We start from the raw sequence: 17,008 nt of genomic DNA, 5'->3' as shown, positions 1-17,008 counted from the left end.
TATCATGCTGGATTCACAGAGATGATGTACAGAGTTAATTAACCAGCAGTTCATTTATGAACACAGCTTCCTCATTCCACAGTTAATTGGCTGCCTTTTCTCTTCTATAGAATGGAGAATCTGCTCTAATATAAGTTGTTTTATCATGTTCTGCTGTGACACCTCCAGCCCAAGTGTTAGTTTTATCTTTGTTCAGAGGACATAATGTACAGTGTAATGTCAGTGATACAACTAGCCAGAGTTTTAATTGGATTTGTTACAGTATGTCTGGCATGACCGAAATTAATAGCTGAGTACCAACCAATAAGACAGGGGGAGGCACGATATGACTGCCTTTAAAAGCTCACTGTGCTGCCACAGTAGTGCAGCACATGATCGCTGTAATATTTTGCTCACACTGACAAACAGGGACGAATAAATGTTCTCTCTGTTTCATTTCAGGCATCTGATCAATTGTCTTGTCGACTCTGGAAAAATGGAGGAAGCTGCGAGTTTTGCCAAAGTTACAGAAGAGCTCATCAAGTCACATTGCCCACATCTTTATCCAAGACTCTTTACATTACTGGTAAACAGCATCAGTTACTAAAGTGTAAAGATTTAAGAATTTTCTTGTAGCATTTTGTTTGGGAGTTTAAATATCCAATGAAAAACATGTACAGATTTGTACATGTACATTTAATGAGTTTTTAGGCTGTTTTTCTTTTAGCCTAAAACATAGAAAAATTGTCTGAACATGCAAAAGAGCATTAAATCTTTCATTTGTATCGACATAAGTCACATCAATAAGTCGTGTCCATTATTATTATATACCCCAGGTTTAACCCATTCCTAACCTTATTCCCAAATCCTCTGTCTGGCACCAGTCTAGAAATGAGCTATCTTTAGAGTTCTTTTCATGCAGCTAATTGGCTTTCATTTGGGAATTCATCTTTTAATGAAACATTTAAGGATGATAAATAAAGTGTGTTGTCTAAATTTACTCCTCTCTTCTTAGGTACAACACAGTCTGATAGAGGATGACGTTCTCATTGAAATGAGCAGGCAGGACACCACCTCAGCAGTCATTTACAAAATACAGAAATTTAAAAAGTAAGCCAAGTTTCTGTGTTGTATTTAGGTAAAGGTTTATTTTCCCTGCACTGACTTTGCAGCAGGATTGTTTTGCACAAAGCATTGTTTTCATACTGTCATGATGAAAGCCAGTACCATCTCTCTGTGGCTAAGATAAACATGTTGTTCTGTAGCTGCAGTTGTCCAGGAAAAGAAGCCGTTGATCTACTTTGATAATGTTTGTTTTTTAACAGTTGTGGACAGAAGATTGTGTTTGAAAGCATGTGCTTTATTGATTGATTATATGTTTACTTTTTAGACTTTTTCCAGGTAATAATATTAGCAAGTTGATTCATAACCTTTATCAGTTATGACTTTATTAATGGTCCAATCAAGGACATAATTAGTTTACCATTCTGTGTTTGTATCCTGCATAGTGTATTTTTTCTACATGTTATGTTTTCTTAAGGTTTAGGCCTTACAGAAGAATATTGATGTGTTTGTGATCCTAAAGCTTAATTCCCTCAGCTAACTTGGAAGCTTGCAAACATTAATCCTGGGTCAATAGTCCAGCAATCCACTGGCTCTCAGCTTAGCCTGTGGCGTCCCATAGTGGGCACGTTTATCTGGCTGCTTGCATACATTAATAGTACAGCTCCATGGCTTCTGGTGTGGCATACTGTAGCATAAACCCAGCCCCCACCTCTTTTCTGCAGGCATGTACTCAACATGTCAGAGCTCTTTATGGCTTTTCAGCTCAGCTATAAACGTTGACAGCATGACTCAGTCTGACCCAGCCATCGTCAGCATCATATAGGTTATTTTGCCTAAGCTTCATGCACTGTATGGTGTGAGTATATTAGAGGGCAGATGAAAACACACATACATGCATACAGTACATGTACTGTACATTAATGTACACAGACAAGTTTTCCTGTTGTTTGTAGCAGGTTGGAAGAAATGAATAAGGATGAGCTGACGAAAGAGGATTCTGCCAGGCTTGAGGAGATTTTCCATCTTCTGGTGGATTGTACCAAAGCATCCGTTGCGCCCGTGAACCTTAGCCCTCCACAGAGCCCAATCCCTGTCCAACCACCTGACAGGTCTGTGACCCAAAGTGTCCTGATCAAATCACCTACCCAACAAGCTTACCTTTGTCATTCCCTGTCGTCGTCCTAAACCTTCCAACACCATAAACCCACATATGGATATCCCAACAGCACTACACGACTCAGATTACTGTACTGAAGTGTTGTGAATTGTATAAATTATGCTTTATCTGGGATTTGCAGAGTTGACTTCCTCCTGGAGTTGGCTCTGCTGGCCTTGCAAGCGAAGCATCAGAAAGTAGCTGCTGACTGTTTGAAGGAGCTGAAGTCGACGAGACAGGCTGTGAGTGTCCGATATTCTCTTAAAACCTCAGGCACCAGCGTGGCTCCTTGCTGTAACAGTAGCGATGAAAACATGCAAATTTATGCATGGAATTTGACTCCTCTTAAGTAGGAGCCTGACAATAGATGAGATTAATTAGCTGAGCTCATGCCCAAGAGCTGAAGAGGTTGCTGCGATTTTGATTTCTTAGGGCAATGGAGAATTTATTTCAGAGAGGCTTTTGCTTTTGCTCTGAGGGGCATTAGGTGAAATGATAATGTAATTATCAAGATGACCTAATAGTTTGTGGTGTCATTCTCTTTCCATGCACTGCTGAACTCTGACTCCTGAAATCACATGTGTTTGTCTTTTTTAGAGCAATGGCCAACACATAATAATGGAATGTATCAACTGTGAAATCAACCTCATGAAGAAAGAGGCGAAGATGAATGACTATTCCAAAGCCGGCGTGGAGGTGCTCCATCACACAAATGAATTATCAGCCATGTGTTTCCACCACATGTTATAATGCAGGCAATGGACCCATTGGCAGAGGCTTGATTAACTTTTCAATAATATTTCTGTAATCTCAGTCTTTTTTTTTAAAGGCTGTAAATCTGCAAATCCCACTTCACTTGAAGAGGTGTCCCTGCTTTAAAGAGCTGCTGACCCATCGAGAAGCATTTCATCAGAATAGAGTTTCGATGGAGAATTTTAATTATCTTGTAATCACCCTGCTAGATTTTCAGGAGTGTTTCCTCTCTCTGATGAGAAAAAAATCTTGGGTGAAGCAGGATCATGTAATCTCATTTCATACTATATCATATTTTGGTGTGAGAACTGTCACATCTAAGAGTTGGCAGTGCATATTCAATCCAAGTACACTTGCCAAGTATATAGAAGTGTTTTGCTGTCACAGCTATTGGGGAGATTCTCAATCTGTAGTTTTTATCCCTCAGGCTCGGCTGAAGGAGATAGGCAGGCTGGATCAGTGGCTGCAGACTGCAGTGAGAGAGAGAGACCGTCAGGCTGTGCAGGCAGCGTGTGCTACACAGTGGAGATTCTGCCTGCCGCTGCTGCAGCACAACCTCAGGAAACACATCAAGACACCTCTGCTTAGAGTCGTCCAAGCTCTGGAGGACATGCAGAGGTTTCCACCCTCTTCAAATTCATCATCATACAGGGCTATGTGTATTAGTCCTTGTGTTATTAATTTAGTTTTTATAGTGTTTGAAATTTCACAGTTGCTTATAAAAACTGACACACAAACAAATGGTGACCTAATTCAACATCCAAGTCCAAAGGAACACTGTTTGTGTGGTATTATGGGGTTTGTTAAAGCATAGCCTAAATTATGTGTTAATAATGTAAAGCTTTAATGATGTTTTACTGGTTATGCAGACTGTCTAACAGCACAGCTACTTTATTTGAGGAAAAACACAGCATCTGTGTGTTTTACATTTAGATCCAGATAAATGCTTTTATGATGATTTATGGTCAGAAACAGAAACATTTGTGTCATGTTTCTTTCACTGTTGCTTTTTGTTATTATTACTGAGAGCCATTACTTATGTATTTTTAAAGACAACCGGGATATCACAGTCATTAGTATCATTAGTATCTTCCAACCTTCCACATTCCCAACGTATTAGTTTATGCTTGAAGTGTTTTCTGTGTCATTTTCACAGTATGTTGCTGGAGATGCGCTGTCAAGTCCACTCAGAGCTGGCAGTGATTGAGGAGGAGGAGGGGCGCCTTGAGGCATCTTTGGCTCACCTTCAGAAAGCCATGCTGCTGGATAATGGGACGCAACGAGAACGCCTGTCGTCAGCTGTGCACCTCCTACAGCTCAGAGGGACCCTTTACCAAACACCCTCCCGGACCGAGGATAAAGCCGCCATGCTTATGCAGCAGGTTCTCAGTCCTTCTGCATCAAACAGTCCAATATCACACAGTATAACAGCTGTTTATGTAAAACATACTATGTGAAAACATACTAAACTGTTGCATGATTTTTGGTTGTACAGCTTCAGTGAGACATGAATAAGTTTAATTAGTATGCCTAGTAAATTAATTTCAAATTGTATTCTCCTGTGATTGGGGCCACAGAGGTGAGTGTGGCTGCTTAGAGGACTGTCAAGTTCACTGCGTCATTCTCTCTCTCTCTCTTGCAGGCTAGGGACATTCAGGCCCAAGATAAGACAGACATTCGCCCAATCCTGGTCGCTGTGGGTCTCCTTTTGGGCCCCTGATGATTTCCAGATGGTGCTGGATGGAGACAACACCTCCAAAAGTACAGATTTCTCTTCTTTGCTTTATTTTTTCACTAAGACATAATGACATTCTCTTGGAGGGACAGTCAGAATATTTATTGAGCCTTTTGCCCCTTTTATCTTCACCAGGAATCAAACATTTGATTTAACTTTCTTAACTGACAGTTCATTGGCCTGGAGGAATGATACAGATAGAGATACCTCCTATCTGAGGTTTATTCTGCCTGCTGTGAAGTGTACCTTTCTCCTTTATGCATAAACATTTAAGAGATGAATGAGAAAATGCATGAAAGTATCTGACTAGTTTATAGCACCAAACAATGTGGAAACATTTACAGTGAACATTTTCTCTACCCTCCACCTGCTAGTTTCTGAGCCTCTGCTGAAGCTGCTCCTCGCTCTCACTTAGCTTGCTCTCTGACTCTCTGCTTTGCCACACATACACCATATAAATACAGATCAAGAGATATTATAAATAATTAAATAATCTAACTTTTATCTTAGGTGTTGGGTGACTGAGCTCTCTGAACGCACCTGGAAGGCAGTCCTCTGCACTGACAGTGTAATGAGCTGCAGGCACTGATTACACACAGATTATGAGAGGAAAACTGAATGAACATCACAAGCAAATTTTGTGTATGCTGTCTTGTGTGCAGAGTTGTTCCTTGGTCTCAAAGTCTAAACAAAAAAAGTCTCTCAGCAGCAGTTAAACTTTGTTCCAGGGTTGTGTGTGAATTCTGCATGTGTTCCAGTGTGAAGCCCCATCGACCAAGTGCAGTGGATCATGGAGCAGATGCGCCTGAGCTCAGGGAGAGTCTTTGATCTCAGACTCCTTCCAGGCTCCTTGGTCCACAGCACCAAATGAACATTCAGCAGTCCTAATGACCCAGAGATCTTGCCTCTGACAGCTAGTCAAAGGGTTTCTCCTGCAGGCATGGGTTAAAAGCTTTGGTCCTTGGAGGCACCTCTTGTTTTTGTCTATAGACCTCAAGCATCTCCTCAGTGACAACACTTAATCATTGTGCTCTACGCTTCAAAGCCAGCACACCAAGTAACCCTTGAGACTAGAGGAATTAATTAATTGCAGCTTGTAGTGCTGCGACAAGTTTGTATTGTTCCTCAGACATTCATCAGTGTGTGTGTGTGTGTGTGTGTGTGTGTGTGTGTGTGTGTGTGTGTGTGTGTGTGTGTGTGTGTGTGAACTCTCAGGGAGAGAACACAGGAGCTGGAGCCTTTTAAAACGCTCCAGGCAAAGTCACAAACCTGTAGTCATAATTCAGTCCATAAAACTAATGCCTGAACACCTCTGTCTCTGTAGATGATGTGTTTTTTCGGTCCTCCAGGTCTAATCTGATTACACTGTAATCAATAACTTCTCTGTTTGAGTTTGCTGTGCTGGAAATAGGCCATTTACCCTTGTATGCCCGTAGCTGTATTTCCTTTCGCTTAAATGGAAATGACACAAACAGGATAATTATGTAACTTCCTCAAAAGGATACCATTCTCACTATGCATATGAGTACACATTTATTCCATGTTCTATAAATTATAAACAAACATTTAGTCTAAGAAGTTGTGTAACAGAGTTACTGGACCTACTGTTGTTCATAATAGCCACAAACTCATATTGATTCATTCTTTAGAGAAAATTAAGACATTTTCCCAACAGGACTAATAAAGTTTGACTTATGCACACAGCACTTTAACAATTATCTAGTTCCCGTAGGCAGTCTTGGATCTGGACCAGTGGCTCAGCTCGCTGCTAAGGCTCAGCATCACTCTGCATCTTTACAGAAGGTGGATGGACACCTGGCCAGACAAGGCGGTAAAACTGACAACACAGAGAGGTGTGTGTGTGCATCTAAATGTATTGTATGAATACAAATAACAGCCTCTTTTTCTGTCCTCTTAGCTAGTGTAAAGTTTTCTTAGTAATTATTTTTAGCTGTCAGCCTTCCCAGAAACCCAGTTGGAAAATTGCCTGTATAATCAGCTTTTTATGCCTTGTTGAATTTATTATTCCTTGCTTTTACTGAACATTAGATACTAATGAATGTTTGATCTATTGGTCCTCTCTGCAGTTAAAGTTGTTGTGTGACCATAAGGAGTCTGCAACGTCCTATTACATCTCCTTATTCCAAGTGCACAGTTGAGTTCCCCCTGTCTGCCCGTATCATTACAGTTAAAATATGTGTACATCAGAAATTGAAGGCTTAATGGTCAGGAGAGAGCACAGCCATCAGGACATGAAGATTCCCCAAAGGAAAAGTTTATTATTCATGGCCCTGCAAACAAACAACCTTAGCTTGTATGCAGGGTGCTGCTGTGCCCTTGCCCTCACCTCCATGTTTTAAAATGGAATCATCTCTGAGATTTTTTTTAAATTATTATTATTTCTTGGCTCCTCAAGGATGAAGTTGTGGGCAACACTGGTGAAGACAGCCAGGAAACAGGAAGTTTGGGATGTGTGCCGAGCGGCTTGTCGATTCTGTTTGCTTTATGATGATGGGAGATGGAAGATTTCAACGGCTGACAGTAAGATAATGAATGATCCTGAGACTGAAACATACCAGAAATATTCCTAACACTGAGGATTTTAGAATATTAGAATGATTTAAAGAAAAATCACAGATGTAGATATGCAACCGCTGTGGTGTCATTAGCAGAATTATAAAATGATCTTAGGAGATTTACATAAGGTTTAATTTGGTTATGAATATCGCTAATTAGAAACAGGTGAACAGGAGGGAGGAGTAGTGGTATTAGTGGTTGTTACAGTGTTAAATTCAGGAGGGAGAGGATTGCTGTGTCACTTCTCTCCAGAATGCAGATGCTCGGAGGAGGAGAGCTGTGCAGAATGTCTTCACGACTGCAGTGAAAACCAAACCTGTGTGAGGGATCTCCTGCGCCTTTTAGCTGAAATCCGCTTCATCGATGCTGAGGTGTGTGCTCACTATCTCCTCCTTCCTAATACACACATGTTCTTACAGTAGTAATCCACAAACAGCGGGTTTTATGTCACTCATGGTATAAATGCGGCTGGTATATTGGTCTGTTTTAAAGGGCTATGAGTCCAAATATCGACTGGTGGATCTTCCAGGGACACAAATCCATTTTTCTGGTTGTGATAATAAAATAGATTCACACTGAGTGGCAATCTATCAGCTTTATTCTACAAATCAGACACAAAAACTTGAAGTTATCTAACCCATTTCAGTTATCATGATACATTATGTTGATACACATACTTTTGATTGGCTACATTGACATGTTCTGCTCTACCAGCTTTTTATTTCAGTCTTGTTTGGGTGTAGATGTTTGTTGTGCGATCATACAAATATTTGTTTTTTTTTTTAACTTGAGCTTTTCTTTTGAAATACGAGATTAGAAACAAAGAGTGCCCACAGTCTATAAGGATTTTTAACAAGCCTGTGAGGAAGATGTTGATTGGTCGGAGTCAGAAACTGTTGTGCTCATCTTATGAGCTTGTCTTTTTGTGTAATCACACTTCCCATCAAGCCTGCAGCTCCAACTCTTTATTAAGTGAGGAGATGTTAGCTTGACAGCACTTTGAAGAAAATGGAGACAAGTATCCACAGCAACTACATGACCTTGCCAAAACTGACTCACACTGTAGCCTCTCTGCTTATTCCTCTTATGTGTCTCTCTCTTTGTTCTATGACACATGAGTAGGATTTTTTAAGAATTGCGTTATAATTCATTAAATTAAAAGGTAGCTACGTCTCAGTCTTATGATGAAGAAAGGTTCCTCTTGTCTTACCTGAGTTGTCCGCTCACCAGCTGGTTCTTTTTCCTTTGATCTGGTATAGCTGAGCTTTAACAGCTCTCGAGACGCTGTCATTCCCATAGTGGGTGGTCTTCTCATTTCCTTTTATTATGAAGTCGTCAAAACAGGAAGTCACCTTTAATATCATCTCTTGACGTAGAAAAATGAATGTGCTCTTGTCTCGCTCAGGCCACCGTCCAAAAGCTGCTGACAGAGGGAGTGCAGCTTAACAGCCCCGCTGTCCCCCCACAGGAGAGAGGGGTTAATGTTTCTGAGGAGGACCCACACTGGGTTATTTACAGGTGAGAACACACTTATCTTACACATATATTTAAGTTGTAGAATTAAATGTTTTTAAATAGTTCATGGCCATATCTGACAATCTAATATTTTAATTTTAGGTTTTGTTTATAATTATGAATTACAGCTATAGCAGCAAACAAATGTCTGATAGGACAGAGGTTTCAGGGACCATGTTTTCCTTTATTTTGGTATCGCATCTTACTGTTAGATGACAAAGAAACTGACAAACTCATGATTTAAAAAAAATATTTTGGACATAACAAAGTGGCAGTGAATAGGCAGCCCAGGCAGCGGTGGGGATGACGTAATCTGCTGAAGTTTGTTTCTTTATCTCTTAAACCACTCACACACCAGCTGTGAGGAATGAGACAAGGCTTCGAACGTGATTAATAATGTGGTCATCTTTAGAAGATAAAGACCAAGATGTTGTTGATGTTCACTACAAAGCTCCAGGATCAGACTGCTTTCTCAGTCATGTTGGTCAGGACTGTTACTATGAATATTGTAATATTGTGGATATGAATATTCAGAAATAGACATAACACCTGAAATCTAGTTTATGTTGTTTACAGTCAAAACTGATATGTAGCTTTCAGTAGTAGAACTACTGCATTGAGAGTTATCACTGTGCATCCAGGTTGCTGTTCAGTGCCTCATTAGATATAATCTACCTGACAGTGTCAAAGTGGGGTTCCACTCCTTTTGCATCATGCAGAAAAAGCTGTTAGAAAAGCTGCCACTTTTATTCAGCAAATGTAACCATTCAAGTAAAAAAATCTTATGTATTATAAGTTTAACAAGCAACTTTTTTTTCTTTTTTTATCAACTTTTTCACCTTTAGTTCAGTAGAGAGAAAACTATGAGGCCACTGTGCTGCTGTAGCTTTCTCTCTCACAAACTAACACCACTTTCCCTCTCCCTCTCTCTACTGTACTTCTTTGCTTCTCTCACCCAGAGACTGGATCCAGGCTCTGTCTGCCTACGCCACCTCCAACTTCTTGCGGGCAGCGGAGCTCGGATCAGAGATCAGGGAGCCGTGGGTGGTTGCAAATGCAGCCGTTTACCTGTGGAACTACAGCAGCCACTTACTGGCAGCTGGGGAGTACCTACGGCTACTCCCCCCCTTTGAGAGCCTGGTGGAGATGCTACAAAAGATAGAGTGCACCGGGTAGGCCGGGTCTCTAAATTAGAATCATTCTGTTAGTTTCGGTGTTTGGCACTTTAGTTCTTGTAAATTTTATTTTGGTCCAGTGCTAAAAAAAGAGCCAAGCTCCTCTGACAATGAATCAAAGACTCGTTTTGTGCAGCTGCTGTTGATAGTGAGGGTTATCATTCATCAGTGTGTCACACATGTTTAACAAAGTGTCAGCGTCTGTAGAAACATGAAACATAGCTGTTTTCAGACTGATGACTGCACATATTTTAAATTACTCAGTGGCTTTTTGACGAGTTTATTCAGCCCAGCAGTCATTTTCTCTACCCTCAGTGGACCACTGTGAATATGAAGTCATTCAGTTTAGGTGAAATTATTATTTTTTCAGCTAATAACAGCAATATGTACACGTCAGTATGTACAGCTGACTACCAAAACATGTTTGTAAATGAATTCTCTGTGGTGCTGTAGCTAATTCACAGAATAAGAGGCAGTTTGTAGTACTGCTCTTACTTTTAGCTATGAAAAGCAGCAGTGAATGTTTATGAAAACAGACCAAACTGTCCTTGGGCACAGCAATAATTATATGAATTTTTGGAGTCAGTGACATTCTCATGTAACAATGTGACCAAGGAAACATACAGTTTTCTGTCCAAATTTATGGAAGAACTGAAAGATAAAAACAAGCTCAACTTTCTGTCCTTGTTTTTCCAGATAACGTCAGTTTGGAGCATTCTGTGTGTTTGTATTTCTCAGGAATCGAGCCCTGGTCGTGCTGCTGTGTGATGCCGTGGCCCGAGGGTTGATCCAGCCTCTCTGTGGACTAGACAGTGTCGAGCCAACCCAGCCAGCAGATAAGGGCAGAAACAGAGCTGAGAAGGGGATGGAGAAGGCTTCCACTGTTAATCTCTTAGACCCTTCTGCGCAGCAGGATGTTCGCAAGGCATTAGAGGTATGTTAGTGTGTGTATGTGGGAGCAGCATGGTCATCTGTGCATGATTAAATGTTTTGATTAATATATTTAATGGCACTCCATAGACACAACACACTTTTATAAAATCATACAAACCAGATCCCAGTCTTTATGAGATGATCCAGAACAAGTCAGATCCATGGAGCCCCCCCCCAGCCCACAACCCACTGGACCCAAAAGATCCAGACACCACAGGACACCCCCAGAGCTTTATTAGAGAACAATATTATGCAGGTGGTTTTGATGTTGTGGCTGATCAATGTAGATACACATCACTCTACGTTTACATAAAAATGTCTTTTCTACATATATATGTGTGTATATGTGTGTGTGTGTATGTGTGTGTGTGTGTTTTACCATTAACAATGAAGTCACTGTATTTTAATGAAGATTAAAAAGTACCTCTAAACCAGGGACTACAGCACTTATAAACAACAGCACCTATCTGATAAGACTTGAGGGACAACTGTGCAATCACTGATTTTGTCCAAAACTTCTCAAGAAGATAAGAAATAATCAATTATGAGGAAGGCCTGATGAGGTGAAGAGAAAAGGTTTTAATATTTTCTCCAGAGTTTAGAAAACTCTGTAGGTTATCAAAACATGTCTTATTTTGTTGGGGCAAACATGACTGACCCTCTGTCAAATCCCTGCCAGACTGATTGTGGTGTTTTGAGCTCCTTTTTTTCAGTGTCTGATCTTTCCACTGTGAAAACAATGTCTGAAATCCCAACATTCAAAGCTTAAGAACAGATTGGAATCTCTGAAAAGAGTTTAGAGGAGAGTGTTGAGGAGTGTGTGTATTATGTTTGAATGGAGTTTGCTGAATCTTTTCAAGATGTGATCAGAAACTCAAATTTTAGTCTTTTGTACAGATATTACCCTCAGACATTATTCATGAAACAGTTTACACACAGTCAACTCTTTGAAAGTTTTAAACTTTCCGGTTCCATTTTTTCCCTGTTAAATCCATCAGTGCTCCCTGTCAACCTTCCAAATGTTCTCTGAATTCTATGAATTATAAAACATCATAGAACAAATGAGAGGCTTTTCCACATTATTTTATGTCGTCCTCCATAAAATATGGCTGCTGGTACATCCATCCCCTGAAATGTATTTGTATTTGTAATGTATTATTTTGTAAAAAGACAATGGAGACTCCAGAACAGACAAGAATGCAAATAAAAAGCTTTTGTATATGTTGAGGCTTAGCACTTGAGTTTCATTCAGTGGGTCATATCTTACACCCAGTAGCAAAGCTGCACAAAGCACGTTACTAGTTTCAGACCAGTTAGAATAGTAATCCTTGACGGTGCAAGTAGACCAGGCTTCTAAAGCGAATGGACAATGGCACAAAACACACCCATGACTAATTAACAGAATAATTATAACCCTGTTGAACCATGAGCCTGGTTCAGTGACCTTTTTTCCCACCGTCAAACCAACAAGAGTGGATTTGGACATGACCTGAATGCACCTGTTCATGAGCTGAGACTGTTAGAACAGAGCCCAGTATGTTTCTGCATCTGTATCTATGAAAACCGAGGCCTCTCAGGAACCATCAGTTTCCCCCTGATGTGATATTTATCATGACACACGCTGAAGCATCACAGGTGAAAAGCTGGAGGAGCTCTGGGTATATTTTGTTATCTCATTCATGTGATGTTCATGTTCACACTCACATGTAGCCTTCATAACTGGGTTTCTTTGTGCCGCTGGAGTCTGATATCTCTGTTCTCTTTGCTGCAGTTGCCAATTAAACCCTGTTTCCTGTCTCCTTTTCTATTCAAAGGATCCACCATGAATATCAGCTCCAACTCCAGATGAAAGGCTCTTTATCAGTGAATTATTAACTAAATTTCATCGTATCTGTTTCCTTTTTGAAGGGAAGATAAAAATTAGCCTTTCCAATGCATTTTTTATAGCCAGTCTACAGTACAGCAGGGTCAGATGCAGTGTCTGGCTTGTACTCACTCTTCCTGAATTTGAGTCTTTTGTGTATGTCCACGTGTCTGCAGCTGACAGGCTGACAGAGGGCCTTGGGCTACAGGCAGTCCAGGGTGTGCAGTCAGTCCTGCAGATACTTATCATAATGTATAGTATTTGATGGACACTTTGATCCATATAAACATGTTTAATCTCATTTAGGATTATGCATAATCCTGAATATGTTACTGTAATGTCATGTTTTGCTTATTGAGCTCCTCAGACTGCTAATACTCATACCAAGGACTTGTAGCTGAGTGTTGTTTTCTACTCTTCCTCCCTAGCTGTGTGAATACGCCCTTCAGATATCCAACTGCAGCATCCCAGGGGAGACCGTCCCCATCGCAGCAAAGAAACAGGTGCTGGCCACATGGGTGCAGATCAAGAGGCTGTTACAGCAGCAGATTGGATCAAAGATTGACAGTAAAGATGAGGTACCGTTCTCCTTCAGTCCAACTCTGCCTGTTCTTGGGTTGTTTGTCTATGTTTAAGGTTAGCCTTATATATAGATGAACCCGAACCCTAATCAGCATTTGGATTTACTGATAGATATTCCACTGTAGTCACGACACAGGCACACTGTGCAGATTTCTCCACTGCTTTGATGCATTGCTTTAAAACAGAAGGACCATTTTGAGAATAGCTTAATTAAACAATAAAACTATTTATCAGTTTGTGAAACAGCAACATAAGGCTCCATGTTGTTTCTAAAACTCTTAATATGGTCATCAAAATCACATACTGGTGCTTAAAAAGAAAATGCTGCAACAAACAAAACTCCTCAGCTGAGATACCTGAGGAAAAAAAACAAAACTTCTACACCTGAAGTTATTTAGCAGTGATAAACTTTACTAAAATACTTCAGGCTGTGAATCTTCATTTACATCGGGCCACACCACAAATACTGTTACAGACACATTTCATCAGAACAACATATCTATACTGTGTATTTGTTTGCAAGAGAGCACTGTGTAAAACAAAAAACTTACTTGAATGCATTTGAAGTTGAGATCATTGCAGTGCTCCACAGCTGGCAGAAGTGCACAATGGTGAAAACAAAAACCCTCCAGTGCAAATTTTGTGACGTAATGATGATGATTAAGAAGCGCTGTGATGCTATTTTTATACCTTCATATGCAATTACTTTGTTTTTTACTTAAAGGGGCTGACATCCTCTGTAAGATAAAAATGGCTGCTTGGAAATCTTTTTACTCCACTGCAAAATATGTGAAATGTAAAGGAGGATGAATCCTCGCTGAGACAACTGTATGGCTCAGTGTCACAACATAATCATGTCACATTCATTATGTATCATGTATTATGGTCTACTCACTGTTCTTCTATAATGTGCTTATGATATTGTGGGCTTATGGTGCCTGACATTTTTATTAATCTTATGATGTTGGAGGTGCCATTTCCGCCATATACATATATCTGTGGATGTCATATTTACTTTACACTGAGCCAGAAATGTGGGGAAAGCACTTACACAATTCGTCAGTTAAATGGACTGTTTGATTAGTCACCATAATCCTATGACCATTTATCAGCCAAGAATTTCCTGCCCTACATTAGTCCCTTCCGTCTGATGTGTTTTGAGTCACAACTAAATGAGGTTTGTTTCTTGCCATGCAAATTAATAAATGTAGGGTTAATATAAATGGGGTTTATCTCTAATTGCAATCAATAAATCATTCATCAACTCATTTTCTACACAATGGGAAGTCATACATTATCAACGAGGCCATCTCTGCGATATTTGGGACACATAAAATATGATAATCATACTGCAGGTCTATGTATTATTTATAAGCAAATAGTAATACATGTGTATATCTTTTCTATAATTAACTTAAGGGACTTCATGAGTATATTCAGCAGAGGTTGCTTCGTATGCTTCTTTCTCTTCTCTGTTTACAGTGTGAGAACGAGGAAGTGTCTGCGATGACGCATGTGCTGGTCGGAGTGGAGATGCTCCAGTGCAATAAGAACCCGAGGCACATGGAGTTCAGTGTTCCCAGTCTCTCCACTGTAGGTACCTCCATGTTCATGTTTTCTTACTGTGGCTGTTTCCCAGATGGTAACAACAGATGACCCATGATCCCCCAGAGTCTGTCTGCATCTCATCATGTGTCAATACCTTCAAGATATCGTAGCTCCCTCCACCATCAGAGATTTCTCTGACGTGATCACGATATGTGATGTGCATTTTTTCCTGTGAAGAATTTCTCTCTCTGACACTTAAAGCCCTTTGGCTTTTTTCTACACATGTATCTTCTTTCACTCTACCTCTCATCCGTCCATCTCCCCTTGGCTCTCTTTCTCCTCATTTTCACACTCTCCTTCCACTCTTCTTTTTTTGCCATCACTCCCTACACTCTGCTTTCCTTGTCCTTTCCCTTCTTTTTCCTCTTCCTTTCCATTTTTTATTTATCCTTCTTCTACCAACCTTTCATTATCTGCATGCGACTATTCATTGTCTTCATTCCTTTGCTGCCTTCTTCTTCTACCTCTTTTCCTTCACTTCCTGCCTATGGTTCCTTTTCCCCATACTCTCCTTTACTTTTTTCTTTCCCTACCTTTTCCCTCTTTCTTTTCTGTTCACTTCCTCCTTCTGTCTTATACACTTGCCAATCCTTTCCTCATTCCTTTCCTTTCTTTTTCTTTTTCTTTCTGTTGCATCACATTTGCCTTTCCCTCTGTCACTCACTACCTCCTGTTTTCTCCTGTATTACTTAATTCCCCCTGTTTCCTCTGCCTCTTCCCTTCTTCTTTTCATCCCCTCCCTGTTTGTCTCCCCTCTATTTTCCACCCTCCTTGTCTTTCATCTTTTCTCTCACTTTCTCCTCCCCCCTTTTCCCACACTTCCTCTTCTCATGTGTGCACTCCCTCCCCTCCTTCTTCCTTTTCCCACCTCCGTTTTCCTCCGCTCCCGTCCCCTCCCTTCCCTTCCCCTCTCTCTCCTCACCTAAAGCTGGTGAGCATGGCGTCAGAATGCAGCTGGACGGACGCCGTGGTGGAGTTACAGGTGTGGTGCCAGCTGGCTGCCTTCTGCCACAGTGCCAACGACCACATCTTGGTTTTGTGCTGCACCAAGAGCGCTCTGCAGCTGGAGGAAGCAGCAGCAAAGAGCCTCAACACTGTGCCCTGTGTTTTGTAAGTGTAGTTGGATGATTATAAACACTCGGGTTGATCTGTCTTTTTTGTCTAATTCTTAAAAATGGGCAGGAGAACCTGCACTTGATATGTATTTGTGAGAAAAACATTAGAGGTGGGTGTTAGGTGTGGTTGAGATTTTTGCTGTCTGAGGGGCAGGTGACATCTTGTGCATATTCAAGAGTATTGCAGTTGAGAGAAATGAGAGAGCATCCATTTTTTCTTCAAGCTGCAAAGTTTCATATTTTTCTCGGGTGTGTCAGTTTTACGTTTTGCTTGATTGATTGATTGATTTGTGCTGACAGGTACGACCTGACTGCAGTGAATGAGATGCTGAGCAGTGCAGCCTGTTTGAGGGGTTTGAGCTTAGTCCATGAGTCCAATGGAAATCTACACACTTACAGAGAGGCTATGACGATGCTTCTGTCCAGTGTCAGGTGCTGTTCATGGTTAATTTATGTATTGATTAATGCCTTGGATTGCAGCAATTTAATTTTTTTACTTTATATCTGCTTCTTCTCTTCTCTTGTCCACAGCTATGCAGAAAAGGCTCAGAATCCAGTATTGTGTGTCAGAGCTGCCAGACATTACCTGGACACTTGTCTACCCCTGACAGAGACTCCAGAGGAAAGAAGGCAGCTCCAAGATCCCCTGGAGAAGATCCTGAATGTTCTGGTTGACACCATCTCCAGACATTGCAAATGTATAGATTTGTATTCGTAGTATTTTAGATATTTAAAACGAGTGGCGCAGTATTTGTCAGCACAGCTTTTGAGAGCTTTGATCCAGAGTGCAGATACTCTACATTTTTCCTTCACTGAGTCTGTGTTTTCAGCACCTGCCTTAAAAATAGGACGGCACACAACTACCATTTTGCATTTCTGTGATGTTTTACAACTTAGCATAAGAGGTGTGACTGAATGAAAGCTGTCACAGTAAAACAGCACAGTAACGAG

The 17,008-nt window shown here is 40.6% G+C and overlaps 1 protein-coding gene across 1 annotated transcript in view; it reads left to right on the top strand.

Moving 5' to 3' along the window:
* Positions 1–17,008, top strand: part of LOC108890395 (cilia- and flagella-associated protein 46) — a 44,054-nt gene that overhangs the window by 3,916 nt on the left and 23,130 nt on the right. The window contains 20 exon segments of the mRNA XM_051076634.1: positions 442–565; positions 995–1,089; positions 1,998–2,153; positions 2,343–2,442; positions 2,798–2,896; positions 3,381–3,571; positions 4,110–4,335; positions 4,596–4,664; positions 4,666–4,714; positions 6,412–6,541; positions 7,105–7,229; positions 7,518–7,636; positions 8,671–8,783; positions 9,740–9,952; positions 10,694–10,889; positions 13,181–13,330; positions 14,817–14,927; positions 15,871–16,052; positions 16,358–16,489; positions 16,589–16,771. Of these exon segments, the coding sequence (XP_050932591.1) occupies positions 442–565; positions 995–1,089; positions 1,998–2,153; positions 2,343–2,442; positions 2,798–2,896; positions 3,381–3,571; positions 4,110–4,335; positions 4,596–4,664; positions 4,666–4,714; positions 6,412–6,541; positions 7,105–7,229; positions 7,518–7,636; positions 8,671–8,783; positions 9,740–9,952; positions 10,694–10,889; positions 13,181–13,330; positions 14,817–14,927; positions 15,871–16,052; positions 16,358–16,489; positions 16,589–16,771 (2,763 nt within the window).

Source organism: Lates calcarifer, linkage group LG16_LG22, assembly GCF_001640805.2.
Source record: "Lates calcarifer isolate ASB-BC8 linkage group LG16_LG22, TLL_Latcal_v3, whole genome shotgun sequence".
Classification (NCBI taxonomy): Eukaryota; Metazoa; Chordata; class Actinopteri; family Centropomidae; genus Lates; species Lates calcarifer.
The sequence above is the reverse complement of the archived record's forward strand: the minus strand, read 5'-3'. Positions and strand labels throughout refer to the sequence as shown.